The sequence below is a fragment of the Cheilinus undulatus genome, linkage group 15, assembly GCF_018320785.1.
Source record: "Cheilinus undulatus linkage group 15, ASM1832078v1, whole genome shotgun sequence".
NCBI lineage: Eukaryota > Metazoa > Chordata > Actinopteri > Labriformes > Labridae > Cheilinus > Cheilinus undulatus.
Window position 1 is genome coordinate 46,205,495 of NC_054879.1, and position 23,703 is coordinate 46,229,197.

The window sequence follows — 23,703 nt, forward strand, 5'->3', positions numbered from 1 at the left end:
TATGCCCAAAATGTTTTTAGCTTCCTTCTATCAGCCGAATCTAAGAGATGCCTCTTTAAAGATCCAGTGAAGTGAAAATAAATTTTTATTTAGGTTTGTTGTATGACAGGTGACTGTGTGATGAACCTCCAGGTCAAATTTCAGTCAAATAAAACATCTCTAAGTTTATAAAATTAAGATTCAAAATCATGAAAAATGAGGCAGTAAAATCTGCTTCAGGATGGTGTGGGCGTGTCTGTTGGATGAGCTGAAGCCACGCCCACTCAGGAGAAATACAATCCTCTTAGATTTAAAAAGATGCTACAATCTGATTGGAGGAAAGCACTCATATTAAACCCGCCCCCTTGACCTTAGGTTGACCTCATGATCAGAGCCCAGCTGCCTGGCTCTGTGCCAGAGAAGGACAAAGTCTGTTTTCTGGCTCAAATCTCTTTTCAGATGCTTTCAATGATCCATAGTTTGTTGGGGGGGCGGGGTCACTCCTCATTGTGGCTGGTGACATCATCAGTCCACATATTGGCCTCACCCACATTAAACCCAACCAGGAAAGAGTTGAAAAACTTTCTAAAGGTCTAAATCCAGAATTCAGTCACATGTAGATCTCAGAGTTTTCACATGTTTACAGCGACCAGATTCCAACATTTCTAGAGTGTTAAGACACACATGTTGGATTTCACTTTTCAGGGTCTTTAATGTGAACAACGGCATCCAGATCCTTCAGAGCAGTTCTTGTTGACAGAATAGGGATGTTCTGTTCCCTGCACAGTTCTTCAACAAGAACACCCCATACCACTAACGACACACGCTTGATGTCGTAACAGTATCGTTTTATAATATCAGGGGTGTTGCCAGCCAGTGAGTAGGTTTCATCTGAACCTTAAGCCTTTTAATAGTAAATAATTACATGAAAAATTTTGATTGTAGAGTAAAATACCAGCGACAACATTGCTTTATTTGGCTGACGTAATGAAGACAAGTAAAAAAAAAATAGAGACATTTGGGAGCGAAATAACCCGAATCACTAAAAATACCTGAATTCCCATCATTACTTCTTTCCAACAGTTAGGTGAGTTTGCCTGAAATTTTCAACAAAATTTCTGTAGAACTTGTGCACTTGTTATATTCTTAAATTTCAGAGGGCACTTTGACTGAAACATGTCTGATAACAAAGAAATTACACTGCTATGATTAATTATTCTTAGCATATATTACAGGTGCATCTAAGAAAATTAGAATATGGTGTAAAGTTAATTTTTTCCTGTGATTTACTTCAGAAAGTTACATTTCCATGTATTCTAGATTCATCCTCCAAAGCCAAATATTCCAAGCCTTTTTTTATCCTGATGATTGTGGCTTAAAGCTTACAAATATCCACTCAAAATAGGGAAAATTAGGCTCATTTGTCACTTAGTAATTGGTTGGAGTTCCTTTTAGATGAATTATTGCATCTATACGATATGGCAGTGGTACTGAACATGTGGCTCTTTTGTGATGATTTTTGGCTCTTTTTTTTAAATTTGAAATGTAATTCCCTCAGAAAACCTTAAAATATCCATTGCAAGTCACATTGATCACTTTGTTCCCCACACTTATACAGAAGACTTGTCACCCTTTTTTTGTCTGTTTTTCCAAAGTTTTTGCCCTTTTTCAATTTTGAGCCACTTTAAATCCACTTTGACTGCTTTAAACCCACTTTTATCCCATTTTTGCCCCTTTTCACTAGTTTTTACCCCTTTCATCCTGCTTTTGTTATTTTGCTAATTTTTTTTGCCCTTTTTCACATTTTTTTGCCACTTCCCCCCTTTAGCTGCCTATTGCCATTAAATGCCGCTCCCCCCCCTTTGCCATTTTTTTTTCTGCCTTTTTGCCTGTTTTAGTCACTTTTCACTCATTTATTGCCACGTTTTTTACACTTCTCTGCCCCCTTTTGGCATCCATTACTAATTTTTTTTTCAATTCTCACCCATTTTTGCCACTTTTCTCTCATTTTCTGCCACTTTTCTTATAGATTTTGCCATTTTATGCATACTTTTTACCCATTTTTGCCACTTTTCTCTCAGTTTCTGCCAATTTTCTCCCAGATTTTGCCATTTTATGTATACTTTTTACCCATTTTTGCCAATTTTCTCCCAGATTTTGCCATTTTATGCATACTTTTACCCATTTTTGCCAATTTTCTCCCAGATTTTGCCATTTTATGCATACTTTTTACCCATTTTTGCCACTTTTCTCCCAGTTTCTGCCAATTTTTTCCCAGATTTTGCCATCTTCTGCATACTTTTTACCCATTTTTTCCACCTTACTATCAGTTTCTGCCAATTTTCGTCATTTTTTGCCACTTTTCACCCATTTTGCCATTTATCTCTCAGTTTCTGCCAATTTTCTCCCAGATTTTGCCATCTTCTGCATGCTTTTTACCCATTTTTGCCACTTTTCTCCAAGATTTTGCCATTTTTTTGCCACCATTCTGTTTCTGCCGCTTTCCTCCCAGATTTTGCCATCTTCTGCGTACTTTTCACCCATTTTTGACCATTTTGCCACTTTTCTCCCAGTTTTTGCCATCTTCTGTGTGCTTTTCACCCATTTTTGCCACTTTTCTCCCAGTTTTTGCCATCTTCTGTGTGCTTTTCACCCATTTTTGCCCCTTTTCTCTCAGTTTCTGCCACTTTTCACCCATTTTTTGACCATTTTTGCCACCTTTAACATATTCTCATTGCCACTTTAACCCATCTTTGCCGCTTTAAACCACTTAGATTGTGGCTCTTGCAAAGGTATTTTTCAATAGTTTGGTTCTTTGGTTGAGCAGCCTTCAGCTCGTCTGGATTGTTGAGTCTGGTGTCTCATCTTCCAGAGATCCCTGCAGTGACACACGCTAAAAGAAAGCAGTCGAGGTGAACAGTTGTGTATTCAATGTAAATAGTTTATTTGATCAGATTTATTGAAAATCTCATATCACCTAATTAAAGAAAAGCTTGTTATTTTGACATAAGCACAAACCGCCTAAAATACATTTGTGGTGAAGTTAAACAGAAAAACATGCCAGTATAACCCAGTTAGAGAAATGTCACTGTTACAGACGGAGCAGTGGAGAGAAACATGAGATGAACGGCAGCATGTGCTTCAGTGATGATTACAGGAGGGTGTGCCAGTGCCCCCCCCCCCCAAAACCAGCTGATAATAGGATAACTAATAGGAACCAGTTTACCCAGGAATACGCTGCATTTTTCAGAGTTTGAATGGTTTCAAATTACATGCAAATCAGGACATGTATGTTTTCTTAGCTGGCTTTGATGCTTCATGACACACCCGCGTGCAAATTCAGTGACCTGACGCCTCCTGCACGACAGAGAGATGATCAGATTGAACACTACTGTAGATTCTGGCTGCATTTGGCTTCATTAAATATACAAAACAAATGGAAACAAAACTATAAGTTAAAATAACATTCAAGTTGTATAGCACAAGGCAATGAAAACTTTAGTTTAAACAATATGTACAATATTAACCATCTGGTGATGTGAGTTAAGTAAAAAAAAAAACATGGTTTGTAGCAAAATATCTGTACATTTAGGAAAGTTTTTTTTGTTTCTGTGAACTTTATTTAGCTATTTTTAATGAAAGACGGAGACATGGATCCATTCAGTGGTTAAATACTATACATTAAAATTACAATAAAGTGAGTAGACACAGAATCCTGCAGAATATTAATGTGGAAAGACGTCGACAGAGATGAAATGGTTTTAATCCAGTTTTGACATGAGATCCTCAGGTAGCTTAAAGCAGGATTTTTAAAGTTTCTACATTGGTCAAAAATGTAGCAAGGATTTTTGTTTTGTTCCCAGAAACCAAACAACAAGCCACAGAAGAAGATTAGGGCCACTGACAAAAAGGATTTGAGATTCAAATTTATTTTTTACTTGTGAGAAAAAAGTCAGAATTCTGAGATCAAAGTCAAAATTCTGACTTTAATCTCAAAATAATTCTGACTTTTTTTTTCCAAGAATTCTGACTTTAATCTGAAATTTCCAACTTATATTTCAGAATTCCGACTTTACCTTCAGATTCTGACTTTAAACTCAGAATTTAGTTGTTTTTTTTCTAAGAATTCTGCCTTTACAAACACTTCTTCTGACTTAAATCTCATAATTCTGACTTTAATCCTAGAATTCCTACTTTTTTCTCAGAATTCCGACTTGTTCTCACAATTTTGACTATTTTTTTTTCCATAATTCTGACTTTAATCTCAGAAGTTTTATTTTTTCTCAGATTTCTGACTTTTTTCCCATAATTCTGACTTTTTTCTCAGAATTCCGACTTTTTCCTGACAAGTAAACAAATTGCATATATAAAATATTTGTTTTTCAGTGGTCCTCGTCGTCCTCTGAAGCTGTGCTGCTGCAGAAATGCATCATTTTTATGAGACGTAGACGAGCAGCTTGATTCTAAAGATGACAGGCTACAGATTATTCTTCTTTCTACAGTTCACATTGCTCTCTTCTGTTGTGGAATGAACTTTGATGTCTTTTCTTCATCACTCTTAGACTTTCTGGAATACAAATATAAAGTTTCTTCTGGATCTTTCTCTTCAGCCCTTTTGTCAAAGTTGAAGCCCAGTGAGATGAAAAAGTGCAGTTCGAGGCCGTGTTTGTATGGATGAAGAATGGAAGAGAGGACCATGTACCAAACACCACCTGGTGTTAAAGCAAACACGGATGTTTTATGTGTAACAGCTAAAGGGAGCACGTCCCATACATTCTATTTCCGAGGAAGCATCTCTTCACGCGGCTCTTAAGGCCTCCGCATGTCCAGTTAAACACAAATTAAAGCCAGGTCAACTCGTATTGCTCAGAGTGGAAGTATAAAAAAACAAACAGGAGACCTCCAAAAATAAGTTCAGGCACTTAACTTGTCCAAGGTTTTCTGAATCAACCTTTCCGACTCTTTAAATTCAGTCCCATACAAACATGTCTCAGTCCTTCGAAATAAAAGCTGCTACTTTACCACAGATAAGGAATAACATGTATTCTTATGTAATATATGTACATACTCATCTCTATGGTTGCTACAACGTTCATCGTCCTTCACTCTGCATCCAACCTTCTGTCAGTCCTTTCTTCCAACGCTACACATCCCCTCCATCCACCTCTCACCCCCCTCCTCCCCCCTCCAGCACATGCTCTGTCTCCCTCGTCACACGACCACTTCGCCGTTGTTCCCCGGCCGCAGGTTCTGATCATCAAAGCGTCTCCTGACACTCCTCCGCACAGCGTCCGCTCGCCTGTAAGGCTGATTCCTCAGGTCTGAGAGGCAAGCAGAGATTGGAATGGGGAGGAAGGGGGGTATAAAGATCTGTCAGTCAGCTGTCGTAGCAATTTGATGAGCCCACATGCTCAGAGTGCTGGCAGCCTGTCTGTCAAAGCAGCGAGAGATCGACACAGAAAGAAAAAAACCTCCTGGGTCAGCTGTCTGACACTAAGAAGCCTCTGTCAGAAATCTAGAAAGCCTTCCATGCATCTTGTGTAAACAAAATGCATCTCCCACATAACAAGAGAGGAAATTTACAGTAAATATAGCTGTTTATCAATCATCAGACATTCAAATTTATTGTGATGAAGTAGAAGGAGAGAGAGGGAGAGGACAGGATGGAGGTAATAAAGAGATGCTTGCCAGGTTTGGGACACATCCACCACTACAGGGGTGCTACTGGAGGAGTTCCTTACCCTCGAGTGGACATTGGGAAATTTAGTAATATTATTCTTCTTTAAGGCTAGATGAAGAGAAGACAAAATGAAGGTTAAAACTGCAGAAGGAGGAGGAAGTTGTACATGTCAGCCTTAGATACACACTGGCTTGCACTGCAGGAGCGAAGCAGAGTGGCAGCAGGCTGCATGAGGGAGGAAGGCTCTAGTCAGGAAGAGGGCATGAGAGGGGAAAGAGCAGAGCAGGAGGATGTTAACTGGTTCAACCGGCAGGGAGGAAGATCAAAGCTTCTGTAGGATTTTTTTTTTCCCGTTATGAACTCAGTTTGCTTTGCAGAGTGGCCACCAGCAGCACAGAAGAAGAGCCCGCTTTAAAGTCCAGTACAGAGCGACTGTGGACTGAAACAAAACTGTTTCCATTGTTATATTCAACAGCATCTTCACCAAAAACCACACCAAGCATGCGTGCAGAGGGAGAAACGCTCTTTACAGACGCAGTGAAAGCACCTGGTTTAGTAACACACAGAGCATGCAGCTGCAGACACACTGCTGCAATAAGATGATGTGTAGACAGAATGGAGAGCATGTGATCTGTCAGCAGAGCAAGCACTGTTTACAGGATGACTGGGAGAGAAGGGATGCATTATGGGAAAGTGCAGGCATCAAGCATGTAGCATGCACAAAGAAGCTGCAATAATGAACAAACATCTTTAAATGATGAAAACACACAAAAGCAAGTTATAATGCCACAGGCACTTCAACGATGATGATGTTAGATAATTCTGCCATGTAGATGATGACTTAACATTCACATAAACACAAAAAATACATACTTTTGCTGCTTCTGACCAAACTAAATGTTTAAACTCGACTCCTCTGAGTCACTTTGATTTATGAGATGTATTCTACATGTCACCACTAGATGGCAGCTAAACTTTTCTGCTGCCGCTTGATGAGAAAACACCCGTCAGCTCAGATAAGAGTGTGACCTTGCAGACGGTTTCCTCTGTGACATTATGGTTTGCCATGGCTGATGACAATGATGATGAATGAAGGTGTCACACTTTCATGCAGGTGTGCAGAGAAAACCATTACCCCAACGCCAAGTCATGCTCGGGAGGGAGGAAACACACAAACACGCACAAAACCAACCCATGTGTGTGTCAGGATCCAGAGTGTGAGGTTTGAGTGTGTTGGTTAGTTTGAAGAAAGGAGGAGGAGACATGCAGAGGGTGAAGGAGAGACAGGACATAAAGAAGTTTTGTTCCAGCAACCTGAGAGCAGAGAGACAGTTCTATAAGCTTAGTAATGGTACTCCTCATTGAGGGCGGGCTCGCAGAAGAACCGAGAGCCGCGCTTGGCTGTGCGGGCGGTAAACGGCACGGTCTTCAGCACTGCATTGAGAACGACAGAGGACAACAGCCAAGACAAGACAAGACAGAGACATTTTAAGAAAAGCAGATTCCTACAGGGGTTAAGCACTGGTTAGCGCTAAGCTAAACCCAACAACAGGACCAGGAGGGGCCAGGGTTCAATGAGAGTGCTGTGGATCCCAGTTCTAGTGTTATTATTTCTAATATAAACTCATCCTAGCCATGGATGTCAGAGTAAAACGTTTGGAGTTAAACTGTAGCTGAGATAAACTAGAAATGAAGATTAACTGCTCCTAAGATTAAAGGAGATCATACAAACTAGTGTAATTTTATCACACTCTTAAAATGACTGTATTGTTGAAACTACTGTGTTAAAGCACAGTAAATAGTATTTTACTTTACCATTTTTTTAAAAACTCTCAACATTCTGTAAACCCTGACAGTGCATTTTATGAGATAGAGATGCATCAGGTAACTTTAGCTAAAGGTGTCCATCAAGGGTCAGTCCGAGGTCTGCTTTTATTTACTTTTTATAATAATGTTGTTGATTCTTTTTTAAAGTGCCATGCACATCTGTATGATATGGAAGCTCATTAATGCCACTCAAAAAAAAAAAAGTGAAAGTTATGTCTTGCAAAAAAAAAAAAAAAAAGAATGCTGAGTCATAATTATTAGATACGAAGTCAAAATTCCGAGATAAAAAGTCGTAATTATAAGAAAAAGTCAAAATAAGGAGAAAAGAAGTCTGAATTCTGAGGTGAAAAGTCAAAGTAATGAGGTAAAAAAATCATGGTATAAAAAGTCATGAAATAAGAGGTCATAATTATGAGAAAAGAAGTCAAAATTATGCAATCAAATGTCATAATTATGAGATACAAGTTAAAATTGTGAGAAACAAGTCAAAATTATGAGATTAAAAGTCAAAATATGAGGTAAAAAGTCAGAATTATGAGATAAAGTCGTAATAATGAGATAAAAGGTCATAATACGGAGATAAAATTCAAAATTATGAGATTAAAAGTCATAATTATAAGATAAAAAGTTATAGTAAATGTGTGCCTGTTATTCAATAAGGGGAAAGCTAAACTATAGCGTGCCATATTTCTTTCCACTTCTCTTTTAGATTAATAATCCTCGAGGACCAGCTGGGAAGCTGTGGGGGGGCCTGATGTGGTCCCCCAGCCACCAGTTAATGATCACTGTTCTTGAGGCATTTTTGGAAACCGTTGAGTTGTTGCAGCTCTGCTGAAATTCTGGGTTTAGTTAATCTTTAACACAGAGACCAGAGTTGTGAAGAAGTAAAAAAACATCAGAATCAGTTATATTGTTTTTTTAAACCTCTGCATTTACCTCGTTTTTCACATCCCTACTCTCTAATTATTACATGTTTGGCATTATCTAAAAAAGCAGTGTCAGTCATGAATGTAAGACTCTTCCCTACATAAACTGGCTCACAGACTCTATATTGTACTGTAACTAAAATTACTGGACAATGGGGTGCATATTACATGCAGCTTTTTGTCCACCAGAGGGCGCTATCACATCTATTTTTTTTGTTGTAAACTTTCAAACAGAAAAAAACTCTTCCACTCTGGTATCTTTAATGATGTATATTCTGCTAGTATAATGTCTGGACTTTTTTGACACTACCTAAAATAGATGATTTAATTTATCAACTAAAGAGGTAAGATATGCACATGTGGCTGAGTAAAAGTGCAGTTATTTTAATAGAATTTAGGGGAAAACTTCTCCTAAATTGTGCTTTCTTACATCTAACATTTGAGATACTTCCACCACTGCCAGATTATATAACAGAGGATTTGTATTTATATCTACACTCCTCTGCTTTCTTCTAAAAGTGTTTATCTTCTTTGGTATTCTTGGAGCTGGTCTAAGCCCCACCTTGTTTGTGTACAAATAATGTTATAAAGCCAAGCAAAGCAGATAAGATAAGCACTGATCACCAGACATCAGTGGATGAGCCGCACTGTCAGTTTATGTTTGTACTGGCTGGGTTAACCCTTTAGTGCTCAAACATCTGACAGCTGATCTTTAAAGAGAGTTGTTGTGTTAGTTGGTTTAGATCCCCTTTGTTAATGACTGAATGTACCCCAGAAGACCTTCATGCTCCCTGAGTACGTGAGAGTCTGTGGGAGTGGAACCAGGCCCAGGTGATGTTACCCGTGATGATGTCCTCAATGGCTCCATCTTTGCCTTCATAGACGTGCCGGCTGTCTTTCACCTGCTTCCTCCTGAGCTCCTGGATCAGCTCCTGCTGCTGCCGCTTGTTCTTATGAGACGGAGACTGAGGAGGACACAGATCAGCCAGGTTGGTGCAGCAGAAGGGAGAAGAGTTGAACTAACTTACTCTCTAGGAACTTCCTGTCTTAGAGAGCAGGAACACAGGATGCAGATATGGGAGAAAAAAGGGTTGACTTACCTTCTGGTCTTCCTCCATCATGGCCTCCTGTTCCAGAAGTTTCTCCATCAGTAACTGTTCCTGTCTCTTTCTCTGCTCGTTGTCCTCTTCCGCTTGCTGTGAAAGAAGTCAAACATGTCATGCATTAAGAGCATAAAAATATCTAACAGTCTTCCCCTGATGAGACTATTTCAGCACCATGAAACCTGTTATATAACTTCATTAACATGGAGCAGAGGAGCTAAAAAGAAAAGAGAGTGCACTTAAAGGAGCTGAAACACAGCAGACAGAGCTGTCCTCTTGATTAATGAATGTTCCAGTTAATTTCGGTATTAAAAACAAAGTTATAAGCAGATCACTGCATTGCTTTAAAGCCCAGTAACAGATAAAAATAAGAGCATGAATGTTACAAACATCCACGTTCATTTCAAACAATTGTTGCATCCCCACGCTGACCCTCCCCAGACACCGTAGTGACTTACATGAGCGCTCCACTTATTTTACACATCAAAGTCTGTTTACAGGACTGGGGAAGCTCTACTGTGTGAGGGAAAGTAGCGGTATAAAGCCTTTTGTTGCTCCAGTGGGAGCTGCAAGAAAACAAATCAACTTTGAGTGATGTCACTTGAGGCATCCGTGGCTGATGCTGGAGTCGAATTTAATGATTACAAATCAACAAACATGCAGCTAAGATCACCGCATAACCTGGACCCAAGTCAGAGCTTTACAAGTGCGCAGCAGCCACTTCAGATTACCTTTGACCAAGAGGAGGACTCACATAGAGCACTTTGACCTAGAGCAGAAATCATTAAACAAGGCTAGACGGACATGACTTCTTAAAGGGGACATATTTTACCCTTTTAAGACAAGCTTACATCGGTCTCAGGGGTCCCCAAAACATGTCTGTGAAGTTTGTTGCTAAGAAAAAACACTCCAGTATTGGATTTTTCATGTCTAAAAACCCCTCTGTTTCAGCCCTGCTCAGAACGAGCTGTTTCTGTGTCTGTGGCTTTAAATGTTAATGAGCTGTCTGACTCCACCCCTCTCAGGAAATGGATGTGGCTCCCCTGATCCTCCTCTCAGCTGAGGATCAGGAGAGGAGGGTTGAACTTTCCTCCGAGTGAGGAGGGCCAACGTAACACGGGGGCGTGGCTAACTCCCCACATGACGTCATGAGGGGGAAATCTGTGAACAGCTTGTTTCAGAACACATTTTCTGAAAGGTGGAGAAAGAGAGGGGGGAGGGAATGGATTTCCCTTATTCTTGGGGAGATTGTGGACAGGCCAGGGGCACATATTTTTGTTAGAAAAGCCTGAAAAAGTGTATTTTGCATAATATGTCCTCTTTAATGTGCCATTTGTAATGTGCAGAGATTTTGGTCAGATTTTGGGTCTAATGAGTGTGAATGTTCGGTTAATTTTCTATCTTTATGTGAAAGAAAGTATTCTTGAGTCTGAATTCAGAAAGCATTAAGCATGAAGAAACTCTCTGATGGAAACTGTCATTGTTATGGCAAATGCATATGCCTAATCTGAAATTGCAAGTAAAGGAGTTTCAAAAAAGCAGGGACAGGGTCATGTTTCTTCCTCCATGGCATCACCTCTTCCTTTAATAACATGCTGTGTTTCAAGGACTCAGGAGACCAGTTTAAAACCAGTACAAAACCAATCCGGCATCAGCGAGATTCGGTGTATACAGGTTAAATGTTCAAGACAGAACTTTTTTATGCTGGTGACGTAACAGCTCCTATTGCAGGAAATATAAAGGAAGTCTGGCATTAATTTTAAACTTTATGACCTTTTCAAGGTCCTATTTATATATTTTAAGAATCTATTTCTTATAATTTTCAATTTAGACCATTATAAAGTTTTTCACCTCTTTCCTGGCTGGGTTTAATGTGGGCGGGGCTAATATGTGGGCTGGTGATGTCACCGGCCCACAGTGGGGAATTAATCAGTCTCTATTTTTAAATACAGCATTATCTAATGACTGAGTTATAATGTAAAAATCAAGGCTTGTAGATTTCAAATTCGATGCTATTTAATAAGGGGGAGTTGTTGCACCAATAACATGAATGTTAGCTCATTTTAAACAGTATTTTTCGACCAGTCTGTCCTGTACTCCACCATGCAAATGTTCCTAAAGGGGTACTGTAAATTCATGGGCATTTTTGTGCATCTGTGCATCTTTTAGACTCTCTAGAATTTAATATTTTTATGCATTTTCTGCAGTCTCAAGCCAAAATCCAGCAGCTCTGACACGAGCGTCAGTGAGCGTGCATGTCTGCTTGGCTTTCCTCATAATGTCAGAAGGAACAAACACAGAAAAAAAGGTTTGATTTATGCCGTTTACTCCGAGATCGCTCCTTAAGGTTGCAAGCAAATTCACCTGGCATTGCTCAAAAATACCTCCATTTGGCTGGTGGCAGCTGCTAATTTCCCACCTTTTAATTAGACGATGGTCGACGCTGATTGTTGAAGCAACAGTTGTAGGTCTCATTTGTTGTATTTTTCACTTCTTAATGAGTTAAATATTTCCACTCTCATGGGAAACAAGTCCAAGCTACAGATGCCAGTTAGATTTTTGAGCAGTAGAGTAAATTCAGCTGTTTGCAGGATTAGAAGTGTTTAACTCACCCTGTAAGCCTTCACAAATCTCACAAACACAGGGAAGAAGACAGAAGGCGGCGTTGTTTTGGAGTTCTCTCCAAAGAACTTCACCGCCTCGTCAAAGGCATCCTGTCAGAGAGAAAGCAGGTTAAAAAAACTGCCACCACGTACGAAGAGTTACAAAAGGCACGAGTGATGCACGCTCTCATCACCTGTGCAATCTTTGCATCATCCTGCAGCTTCTTCAGCTTGCTCTCGTTGTGTGTGATGAACTCTTTGAGCATGGTGTTGTGGCCGTGCATGCTGTACTCTCTTTTAGTCAGCTCCAAGCCTCTGTGCAGCTCCTTCACATCCAGCAGCACATTCTCCAGTGACACTGTAAACACCAGCACATGTATGAGAGCACCGGCAACGCCACGCTTGAACATGAATACTGTAGAGAAACACGACTCACCTGCTGCAGCCTTCTCCACGTAGTGCAGCTCGTTGTAGAAGAGAGAAACTTGAGCGTATTTCTCTTTAACAACATTGGCTATGTAGTGTAACAACGTTATCTTTCGGTCCGTTGATTTGGTATCGAGTAGCTGAAAAACAGCAAAAAACAAACATTAGAAAGAGCTGAAAAATAGTAGAAAAGTTTAAGGACTTTAAAGGCAGACAAGGAAACTTACCAGGTCTAAACTCTGCAGCTTAAATCCATAAACGGCTCCTCTTTTGCTGCTGTTCATGTAGTTTCCAAGCGCCAAGATGATCTGACCAACCAAGAACAGAAGTGTAAGCATGCTATTATTGGTAAATTCAGTCCTGAAGCTGGCGGTCGACCTACCTCCAGGATTTTCTTTAGTTTCTGAGATGATTTGATGGACACAGACGCTGCGATGACGGCATGAAGTTGCTGAGAAGAAGCATAAGAAGGTGTCACAATATTTCTCACATAGTAAACAGCCTCATAGTTTGGTGCAGTGTTAATTTTGGCAGCTATTTTCAATTTTAGTCTTAGTTATTGTCTTAAGATGAACTGTCTTTTAGTTTTAGTCACATTTTAGTAATTTCTACCCTTTTTTTAGTCAATGAAAAGTCCTCATATTTTAGTCTTTACTTTAGTCCAAGCAATAAGCAATAAGCAATGTAATATCTACATTTAATCAGTGTTAATTTTGGCAGCTATTTTTAATATAAGTCCTAGTTTTAGTATAGTATATAAATGAAATGCATTTTAGTTTTAGTCACATTTTAGTCATTTCTATCCCTTCTAGTTTTAGTCTAGTTTTAGTCGACGAAAACTCAAAACATTTCAGTCTATTTTTAGTCCAGAAAAAGTCCTCACATTTTAGGCTTTACTTTTAGTCCAAGCATTTATTCTCTTGCCTAAATCTGGTGCCAAATCATGGTAGTGTTTTCTCTGCACTCTGTCAAACCTGGGGTCCCTGCTTTCTACAGCTGAGAGGCAGAATACATACAGAAGCATTGTTTTTGACAGATTTATCCACAGTGGAGAAATATCATGGATTCCGAATGTCAGATAAAAACTACATTACATTTCAGTCTAGTTTTCGTCATCTTGATGAAAACTAGACTTACTTTTGACCGTTTTAGTCATCACAGATTTTTGTTAGGCTTAGTCTTGTCTTTGTCATGGAGGAAAAAGGCTGTCTAAGAACATTTTTATTCATAGTTTAAGTCGACAAAATTAACACTGGTTTGGTGTCAACGCGCTGTTTCTCACCGGTGTTAACATCTGCACACTCTCGCAGAAATTGCCAATGAAGGCCATGATAGTCATCTTCTGCATGAGCCGCTCGATTTTACTGAACTGCATCATGAAGCGGTCTTCGTCCGTCAGGCTCTCCACAGGTTTGCGCTCCTTTTCGAACTGCCGCAGGACTTTAATCTCGTTTTCTGTGGGCTGGAAGCGCATCAGACACTCCACAAAATCCACCGGCAGAGTCCGCAGATCAAATCTAAGAGCATAATGTGTATAAGAATAGTGATTACATGCTTGGATGCAGAGATTTTACAAGAAAAGTCTCACAAAAAAAGAAGCAAATATGGGCATTTTTGTTTGGAGCTTACATCTGTATCGCTTTGCAGATCTCCTCAGGAGTTTTGCCCACTTTCCTGAGAGTGATGGCCAGGTTCTTGGCTCGGTTGGAGTCCAGTAGCGTCACCTTGTTGGGCCCCTTCTGAATGATCTTCTGCTTGCTCAAGCTGAGATCAATCGCCGGACCCTGAGCTTTCGTCTTAAACATCTCCTCAAACTCATCCACGTTTAAGTCCTTAAAGGCAGCAACACAGACTCAGTGAATATTCTGTTTTCTAATGAGACAGGGAATTGAACTTCCTGTTTTCTAACATACCTCGAGTATCCTCTCGTCATCAATCTCATTGAAGACAGTCCCGTTGATCTGGTTTGGTTTCAGAGCCACCCAGTTGAAGACGGGCATACGGAACTTTGTCTTGATGGGTTTTTTGATCTTAACAGCTACACAGGAGACAGAAAAGTTAGCACAGCATCCCTGTCTACTTTTAGAGTGCACAAACATTCACATGCATGCAGATGAGAGGGACGACAGGCATCTGGGACTGGAAACAAACATGGATGTGCTCTCTAAAAATATTCTACTACCAGGTGGTCTCAGGTTTGATTTATTTCAGTAGATCCTTCCTCTGAAGTAGACAAAAAGATGCTTAGTCACACTTTCAGCAGAGTGAAGCATTCAGCCTCTGCCAGGAGAGGAAGCCAAAAAGGGTATTCCTGCACAGTAAGAGGTAAATAAGGTGAGGATTTCCTCCCTGTCCTGTGACAAACTATTTATCTGACAGATTACGGCTATTCTGGCAGCTCAGCACTGAAGCTGCGCCCGTCTCTCCTGCACAGACGAGGTTTGAGCAGGTACAGAGATAAGGCCAGCGTGGGAAAGGTAAACCGCATTCCTGCTCTGCATGGAGTTATCACTTTGTAGCATGTGCATACCACAGCAGGTCACTGAGCCTCCAACCAACACTGTGATGTAGTGATACTTAATACACACAAACACAAACCGCACCAAGATGTGAAGGTAAACCATGCAGGGTTTTGAAATTTGGTATTTAAAAATTTCCACAGCAAATTTCAAGAAGAAGGAAGAACACCAAAAAAGATGTTCAATAATTTCTTCTACTTTGACTCGATCTACATGTGGGGTTTGTGGGCCAGTTTTCAGTGAAATACCATTTTCAAAACAAACAAAGGGAATGGAGGAGAGAACAAAATAGCATAGACGACAAGCAGAACCTACAGAACAGTTTGATGGGTCCCTCTGGTTTGCAGAAAAAGAAACATTTAAAAGAGAAAAGCATTAGAAAGTTATCAGTTAGTAAGAAAGCAAATCACAAACACACAAGATACTATAAAGCAGTGATACTTAACACATGGTTCTTTTATGTCTTCATTTGAAATATTATTCCCCCAGAAAACCTTAAAAAAGGGGAGCTTAGACCTCAGAAATTGTCTATTGCAAGTCATTAATCAATTTGTTTGCCACACTAATATAGTTGGCTTTAATTGTCAGCCTTTTTATTTTTATTTCTTTCTTTTTTTTTTAAGATTTATTTTTGGGCCTTTTCATGCCTTTATTTGATAGAGGAAGGAGAGTGGATAGACTCGGAAACAGGGAAGAGAGTGGGGAGAGACATGGGGCAAAGGGCCACAGGCCGGATTCGAGGTTTTAAAGGTTTTAAATCATCTGCGCTCCCCATCAGCCTTTATTTTTTTTTTATCTGTATATTTCCATATCCCTTATTTGCAATTTTTCCCCTATTTTTCTTTTTTTTGACACTTTTAATCCATTTTTGCTGTTTAAGACCATTTTTGTAAAACTCAGTTTATGTCAGTTTTTTTATAGTCTCCAGCCCTCCGTGCGCCAGAACGGAATAAGCGTTATAGAAAATGGATGGTACTTTGCAAGAGCCACAATCTAAGTGGTGGAAGTTAAAGTTAAACGAAAATGAGTTAAAGTGGCAATAAAAATAAGCGTAAGTGGCAAAAATGGTCAAAAGGCAGCAAAAAAGGGGTAAAATGCATAAAATTGTAAAAAACTGGGTAAAAATGTCAATAATGTATGACAAAAAATTAGTTACAGGTAGCAAAACAGTCAAAAAGCTGTGAAATGTAGCAAAAATGAGGCAAAAAGCTGTAAAATGTAGCAAAATTGGTCAAAAAGCTGTAAAATGCAGCAAAAATTAGGCAAAAAGCTGTAAAAACGTAGCAAAAATAGTCAAAAAGCTGTAAAACGTAGCACAAATGAGGCAAAAAGCAAGAGTGGCAAAAATGGTATAAAAAGTGGCAATCAATGGCAAAAGGTACCTTAAGTGGGTGAGAAGTGGCGAGAAGTGGCAAAAATGTGCAAAAAAAGGGGAAAATTGCAAATAGCAAAAAGCAGGATAAAAGAGGCAAAAACTGGTGAAAAAAGTGGCCAAAAATAGGATAATATACAGATAATGGAAATATACAGACAATAAAAAAAATGTTGTCTATTAAACCTAGCTGCACAAGAGTGGGAAACAAACTGATCAATGTAGCTTGCAATGGATACTTTCTGAGGTCAAAGGTGACCTTTTTTAAGGTTTTTTGGGTGAAAAATATTTCAAATGAAGACACAGAAGAGCCAAAAATCATCACAAAAGAGCCACGCGTTGGGTATAACTGGTCGACACAGACCATTTGAGTGATGAGGAAAAGGAAAACCTCAATTTTTATCCTGAAATGTTTTAAAATGGCTTGTGTGCACACAGCAAGTCAGTCACCAGTGCAGGCTTTATATCAGCTAATTCCAGTCCTCAGCTGGTCTGTCAGTGCATCTTTAGTTAACATTAAGTAATAAGCTTTTCTGATTCACATCTGAGTAAACGTTTCAGTTTTAAATTTACTTTCCTAAGTAATCCACCATGGTCATCTCAACACTGAACATCACATAAAAACTAACTCTTATAATATGTGGCAGCTGCAAATAGTCTTAAAGTAGTTGGCTGAGAAGTTCAGGTGACTACAGAAGTCTGACATTATTTTGTCAAGAAACCCTGTAAATTCAAACACACATAAACTGCTCTTGCAATGACAGAGCCTCCTACATCCTAAATCACATCAGTTATAAAAGCATAACAAATTTCCTCCACTGGACGATCTTACCTGCTAACCCAGAGTTCATGATGACAGTCGGCGTCCCACAGCCTGGCAGTGGGGGGGCAACAGGAGGAGGTGGAGGAGGCATAGGCGCTGAGATGTCCGGCCCTGGGGGAGGAGGAGGTGGAGGAGGAGGGGGAGGAGGCGGCGGCGGTGGGGGCGGGGGAGGCGCTGCAGCAGGAATGGACGATGATGGTCCATTTAACACTAAGATAAAGGACAGATGACAGAATGAACCAGAAGAAGAAGCTCTCGGACGCCAACTGTTTGCACCTCTAAACTGATGAAACAGTTCATATAATAATCAAACATACGTGTGCCGTTCACAGGAAGAGGAGGCGCGGGAGGAGGAGGTGGAGGAGCAGGGGTGCCAGGAATGACTCCCACATGATTTGGACCAACAGCTGTAGCGTTTCCTCCCATTACAGAGCCAGCCGGGCCCACCACACCAGGCGGCGGTGACGGCAGGATGGAGATGTCTCCGTCTCCCTTCTTGTGGATCTTGATGGTGCCTTGTCTCTCCAGCTCATGGATCTTCTTCTCCAGGTTGCTCTGTCGCTGGATGGCCTCGTCTTTCTCCTTCAGCACCTGCCGAAGCGAGTGCACCTGCGAGCTGGTGTCTTTGTAGGCTTCCTGTGTGCAGAGGGACAGAAACAGGAAAATTCAGCAAACATTAATAGAAACCTAAAGGCTTATCAAGCACTCCAAAGAGTTCGGTGCAGAAATATAATGTTGTTTACTGACTGACTGTCCCCAAAATGATCCTCATCAACATAACAGCACTAAACAGTCCTTGCACTTTCTCTCAATTGGTCACATACAAAACAGTTGCATCATGAGTCACATAGGCTAGGGATAAATAAGTTTAGATTAAATTATATTTAAACCCATGAACCAGAGGAGGCCTGTATCTATTTGCAGTGTAAAGACAATAGTGAAGTCCTGAGTGTGAGTCTAACCCTGATGGTTTCAAGATCCTTGTTCCTTTGCATCAGCTGCTTCTCCAGCTCCACGATCTTCAGCATGGCTTCATTCTCCATGTCCTGCAGCTTCTCTGTCATCTGTGAGAACAATAGCAGAGTGGAAAAGGTCACATGGCGACATCAGAGCATTGAAATGGCAGCATCCAACTCAGTACGTCAACAGAGAGGTCAAAGTCATAGATTTAAGATGCATTTGCATTTTTTCTGCATAGAATAAGAGAATGTTGCAAAAACTGCCTATATGAAGGTGGCCAGATTTGGCTCATCATTGCTGTAACCTAAAAATAATAGGAATAATAGGAATCATGCATCACCTATTGTAACTATTAATGAGAGTTTTAAACAAATTTTATTTATATAGTGCCTTTCAAATTCAACTGCATTTCAAAGTGCATGACAAGAGAGCAGAAAGTGATTGACAAAAAAATCAAATGGAAAAAGGATTTAGAGACTAATGCACACCAAAATTAATTTAATACCATAAAAACTGAGGAAAATTTTCTTTTATTAAGATTTCATTTTAGTTTAATTTTTCTTACTTTGTTATTTTTCTTTTATTACCCATATTTTTGGGCAATTTTTTTGTGTTTAAAACAAATTGTCAAAAATTTACAAATAAGTACCCCCCAAAAATAAATGGAAAAGTCTGGAAAAATTTTCAATATATTCCCCAAAACATCAAACAGATTGCCCAAAATTTGCAATCAAATTCCCCCCAAAAAACCCACAGAAAATCATTTAAAAAAAATTATAAATATTCACCAAAATGTCCAAATTCCCTAAAATTTACAAATAAATTGCCAATTTTTAAACTTACATTTAATTGAGTTATTTTTTTCCCCAAAAATACATAGGCAGAGAAAAAAAAAACAGACTCACATAAAGAGTAAAATTTAATTTTTATGGTATTTTTAGGAGAATTAGTTGTAAGTTTTGGGAAAATTGGTTGGATATTTTTGGAGAATATGTTTGAAAATCTTTCATAATTTTTCATCTATTATTTTTGGGGGAACTTATTTGTAAATTTTAAGAATTTGATTTACACAAAAAAATAAATTAAATAGATGATAATAAAAGAATTATAAAAATTAAGGGCAATAAAAGAACAAAAGAAAAAGTAAGAAAAATTACAATTCAAATAAAATCTTATTAAAAGATTAATTTAAAATAAAAAGTAATTAAAAGCCTAGAAAATTAAGCATGAAGTGAATAGAATGTCATAACCAGGGATCAATAAAATCCTAAAAACCCAATATTAAAAATCAAAGTGTTATTAAAATAGAAAATAATGATAAAATAAAACAATTACTTTGATAATATTAAGAAGCATGAAATTCTAAAGCTCTACATAAAAACCAGGCTGAATAGCCAAATGTTCTCTGTGTTTAACAATACAGGGATCTTACATGCGACATGTTCTCCTCCAGCTCCTCCACGCGCTCCAGAGCGGCATTTTTGGTCTCTGCATCCTCCAGGAGAGCTCCCACGTCAAACACGTTATCCAGGTAGGCCTGAATCTGAACCTGCAGCTTATCGCTCTCCGTGTGTTTTAATTTCTGAAACAAAAATCACACAACACAAGGAATTGATCAGGGATCCTACACTCTTACAAACATCAAATCTGAGACTTTTTGAGACGTTCTTAGGACCTGAACTGAGAAAAGTTAATAACGTTTTCTTGCATGTCAAAACTGAGAGGCAAGTGAGATTTCCCTTTACACCAGACAAGGGCTGATTTTTGCTGAGTTAATGTCTTGTTAATGAAATGCAAAGGGAACAGGGCAAAGACATTTGTTGGCCATTAAAGCCCATGTTTGACGCTTTTTGGCACATTAATGCCTCTATTCTAACAATTTGCCATATAGTGAAATTAATCATAACAAAGTTGAGCAGTTTTTTGCTAAACATTTTCATTATTAAAAAACTGAATAAGGCTTTTTGTTAAAGACAACCTGTTAAAATAAGGGTGGTCTTCATGAATTTTTAAGTGGACAGTATGTTAGCCCAGATGTTAGAGTACTGGACTAGTGTTTATTTATTCACAGCAAGCAGAATAAGAGAGGGGTCTGGAGGTCCTGCACCAAGACATTTTAATCATCCAACACAGAAGTCCCTGAATTCTGGGGATTATTTATGAAACTACCTGTGGAGGAAATTCATTTAAAGATAGGGCTGGGCAATTATTCGCAAATTAGATTAAATCAAAATACAGCCTGTTCTAATTATGTGTCAAAATACCAGTTCAATACTTTATAATAATACAGAGATTTTATGCACAGAATGCAAACATTCAAGTTCTTTTAGAATAAAAATTCATTCTTTTCTGATGTATTTGTATTATCTTAATCTAAAATGAGAATGACATAAAAATGATTATTCCCATCAATATAGCAATTGATATCAAATTTGAGCCAAAAAAATCACATCAGAAATTTGTTTTAAATCATTTCCCCCTAGTATATTATATCAAATACTGTGTAGGTGATAAAATAGAATGATTTATTATTTGTATTTATTTAAAAATATATAAGATGAGGACATAAAAATAACCATATGTTAAAGGATACATATTATGCAAAATGCACTTTTCAGTCTTTTAGAACAAAAAATTGTGCCCCTGGCCTGTCCACAACCCCCCCAAGAATCAGAAAACTCCATTCCCTCCCCCCTCTCTTTCTCCACCTTTGAGAAAATGTGTGCTGAAACAAGCTGTTCTCAGATTTTCTCCTCATGATGTCATGTGGGGAGTTAGCCCGCCCCGAGGTTCGGTTGGCCCTCCCCTCTCCTGGCCCTCTCTCCTGATCTTCCTCTCAGCTGAGAGAAGAATCAGGAGAGCCACACCCATTTCCTGAGAGGGGCGGAGTCAGACAGCTCAGTAACATTTAAAGCAACAGTCACAAGAACAGCTCGTTCTGTGCGGGGCTGAAACAGAGGAGTTTTTAGATGTGCAAAAATCCAATACTAAAGTGTTTTTTCAGCAATGAACTTCACAGGCATGTTTTGGGGACCTCTGAGACCGATATAAACTCGTCTTAAAGGGGTAAAATATGTGACCTTTAAATTAGCATAGCAATATTGGGGGAAAAAATTGCAATTAGATTATTTTTGCAAGTTGTTCAGCCCTAGTTTGAAATACAAAATTATTGATCAATATTAAAAAAAGATCACTATTTCCTTTATAAAGCCTAAGTTTTAGTTAGCTTGAAAATGAAGACTGGATTAACGTATCTTTGTCAATGTGCTTTCTAAAATTGTAGACCTTTTTCTGGTAAAAATAGACTTTTTAAGGCCTAAATGTCACATATAAGAATTTTAAAGACTTTTCAATGACCCGTGGATCCTGATTATTGAAGGACCTCATTTTTAAGTATGAATTTTATTTTCTAAACAGACGCCTCTGCCTTGATCCCAGCCATGCAGCAGGAGGATGAGGCTCTACAGAAGTGGCTGACTTTTTCTGATGTAAAGGAAAAGTCATTATTGACTCTTTTTTTTGAGGCTGCCGTCTCAGGAGTGCTTTAATGACAACCTGTGCTCCTAACACAGCTGAGCAGAAAGAGGGAGTGTGTAGTCTGTCAGCGTTACGTCTCAACTCACGTCTAAGTAGTCGTCCAGACACAGCTTGGTGAAGTCGAACTGTAGATGAACCCTGAAGTTCATATCCTCCACTGAGTGCACCACAATGTTGATGAACTGCATACAGGCAACCTGGATAGAAACAGAAACAGAAGAGGAATAAAAAAACCTACACAGCTTGTTTTCTCAGTTGTGATACTTGAAGAAAAATATGCAGACAAACTGCTCACAGAGCAAACTGAAAATCTACTAAACCTTGGAGGATATTGTTGCTCATTAACCTGTGTATTCCTTTCAAACTGAAACTGTGAAAACACTCATTTTTTGACTGTTTCTCTGGCAGACCGGCTAATCTTGGGGATTAAAAGGATCTGTGAACAAACAAAACCAGCCAGTTCAACTCCATCAGTGCTGCATAAACAGATCAAAGATCTCCATGTCTAACGTACACTCACACACAAACATTGTCTCCTCATCTTTACAAAGGCTTAATGAACTTCCGGTAAGATCTCAGTGTCTGGCAGCTTTGACAGAGTCTGTTAGCTTTAGCGCTGATGTCGGTCGATGGCACACTGAGGGACTGAGGGCAGACTTTTGACACAAACCCAATAAAAGGACTGTTCAAACATGGTGTTTGTTGATTTTTGCTGAATTGGAAGTAGACCAATCGAGCGACATCAATCACGTCTCTTTCACAGACACACTGGATAAAATAATCTCTTAGTTTCACACATCTTTCACTGTTTTCTTCTTATCTGCCGGGAAAATTCATACTACTTGGCAAAGAAATGACGGACTTGGCAGAAATAGCTTGCTTTGCAAAACAGATAGCCTTACAAGTGTGCATCAAACACTGGGAGGAAACTCTAAAATTAGCTTCTTTTACTGTAGATGAACATATGAGGATTAATGAAGGGGATAAAATATTTAAACTTATACACAGGTGAAATCAGGATTTGGTTCAAGTGTTTTGTGACTCAGGTTTCCACTAGTTTTCATTGTGACTGCTGCAAATTGGTGCTAAAGGTCTGCTTTGATCTTAAATGTAATTCAGATACATGAATGACAAAGAGTAAGGTCAAAACCAGCTCTTTCCTGGACGTTTTTTTATGAATGACCCTTAAAAATCAAAATTGATTAAGACTGAAAAATAAGCAGTGAAATCTGCTCCAGGATGTGTGGGCGTGTCTGTTGAATGAGCTGAAGCCACGCCCACTCAGGAGAAATATGATCCTCTGAAATTCAAAAAAATGCTACAATCTGAATGGAGGAAAGCTCTCATGCTACTAGCCCCGCCCCTTGACCTTACGTCGACTTCATCTTCAGAACACAGCTGCCTGTCTCAAATCTCTGTTCTGATGCTTTCAATGATCCATAGACCACTGTGGATCAACAAAAATCCACAAAAATCCATAATTGCTGTTTTTTTGGATGAACAAAAAAACAGCAATTAACCGACTGTTAACTTTCAATAAAGACAGTGACATCAGCTAACAACACACTGACTGCTCTGTGATTTTATATCGTATATGTTATATATGTTAGAGGGGCGGGGCCATTGCCCACTGTGGGCCAGTGACATCACCAGCTCACATATTTTCCCCGCCCACATTCAACCCAGCCAGGAAAGAAGAGAAAAAATTTCATGTTTACAGCAACCAGATTCCAACATATCTAGAGTATCAAGACAAAAACTTTGGATTTAACTTTACAGGGTCTTTAACTTCTCATGTATCCATCTTGACCAAGCTTAACCAAGCGGAGCTAGCAGGCTAAAGCCTGATTTATGCTTCTGCATCACGTCCAAGTCGTAGCTACGCGTAGCCCTCGGTGTCGACGTGGACCCCTATGCCGTAGCATGACACGCACCTCCAAAAAATCCT

At 39.2% G+C, this 23,703-nt stretch overlaps 1 protein-coding gene across 9 annotated transcripts in view; it reads right to left on the reverse strand.

The window, feature by feature from the left end:
• Positions 1–4,037: 4,037 nt before the first annotated feature.
• fmnl2a (formin-like 2a) overlaps positions 4,038–23,703 on the reverse strand; it is a 91,544-nt gene continuing 71,878 nt past the window's right edge. The window contains exons 11-28 of one of the 9 annotated variants that reach the window (XM_041806668.1): positions 21,842–21,952; positions 19,651–19,800; positions 18,221–18,322; positions 17,576–17,894; positions 17,268–17,468; positions 15,379–15,399; positions 14,458–14,582; positions 14,174–14,376; positions 13,827–14,061; positions 12,927–12,995; positions 12,772–12,852; positions 12,555–12,684; positions 12,313–12,476; positions 12,128–12,229; positions 9,513–9,608; positions 9,254–9,377; positions 5,668–5,767; positions 5,167–5,300 (exon numbers count right to left, since the gene is read on the reverse strand). In XM_041806668.1, the coding sequence (XP_041662602.1) occupies position 5,300; positions 5,668–5,767; positions 9,254–9,377; positions 9,513–9,608; positions 12,128–12,229; positions 12,313–12,476; positions 12,555–12,684; positions 12,772–12,852; positions 12,927–12,995; positions 13,827–14,061; positions 14,174–14,376; positions 14,458–14,582; positions 15,379–15,399; positions 17,268–17,468; positions 17,576–17,894; positions 18,221–18,322; positions 19,651–19,800; positions 21,842–21,952 (2,334 nt within the window). In that variant the 3' untranslated portion in view covers positions 5,167–5,299. Of the gene's footprint in view, positions 7,094–9,253; positions 9,378–9,512; positions 9,609–12,127; positions 12,230–12,312; positions 12,477–12,554; positions 12,685–12,771; positions 12,853–12,926; positions 12,996–13,826; positions 14,062–14,173; positions 14,377–14,457; positions 14,583–15,378; positions 15,400–17,267; positions 17,469–17,575; positions 17,895–18,220; positions 18,323–19,650; positions 19,801–21,841; positions 21,953–23,703 lie in introns of all 9 variants that reach the window. The other 8 variants (XM_041806670.1, XM_041806671.1, XM_041806667.1 and 5 more) reach the window with 8 other exon arrangements.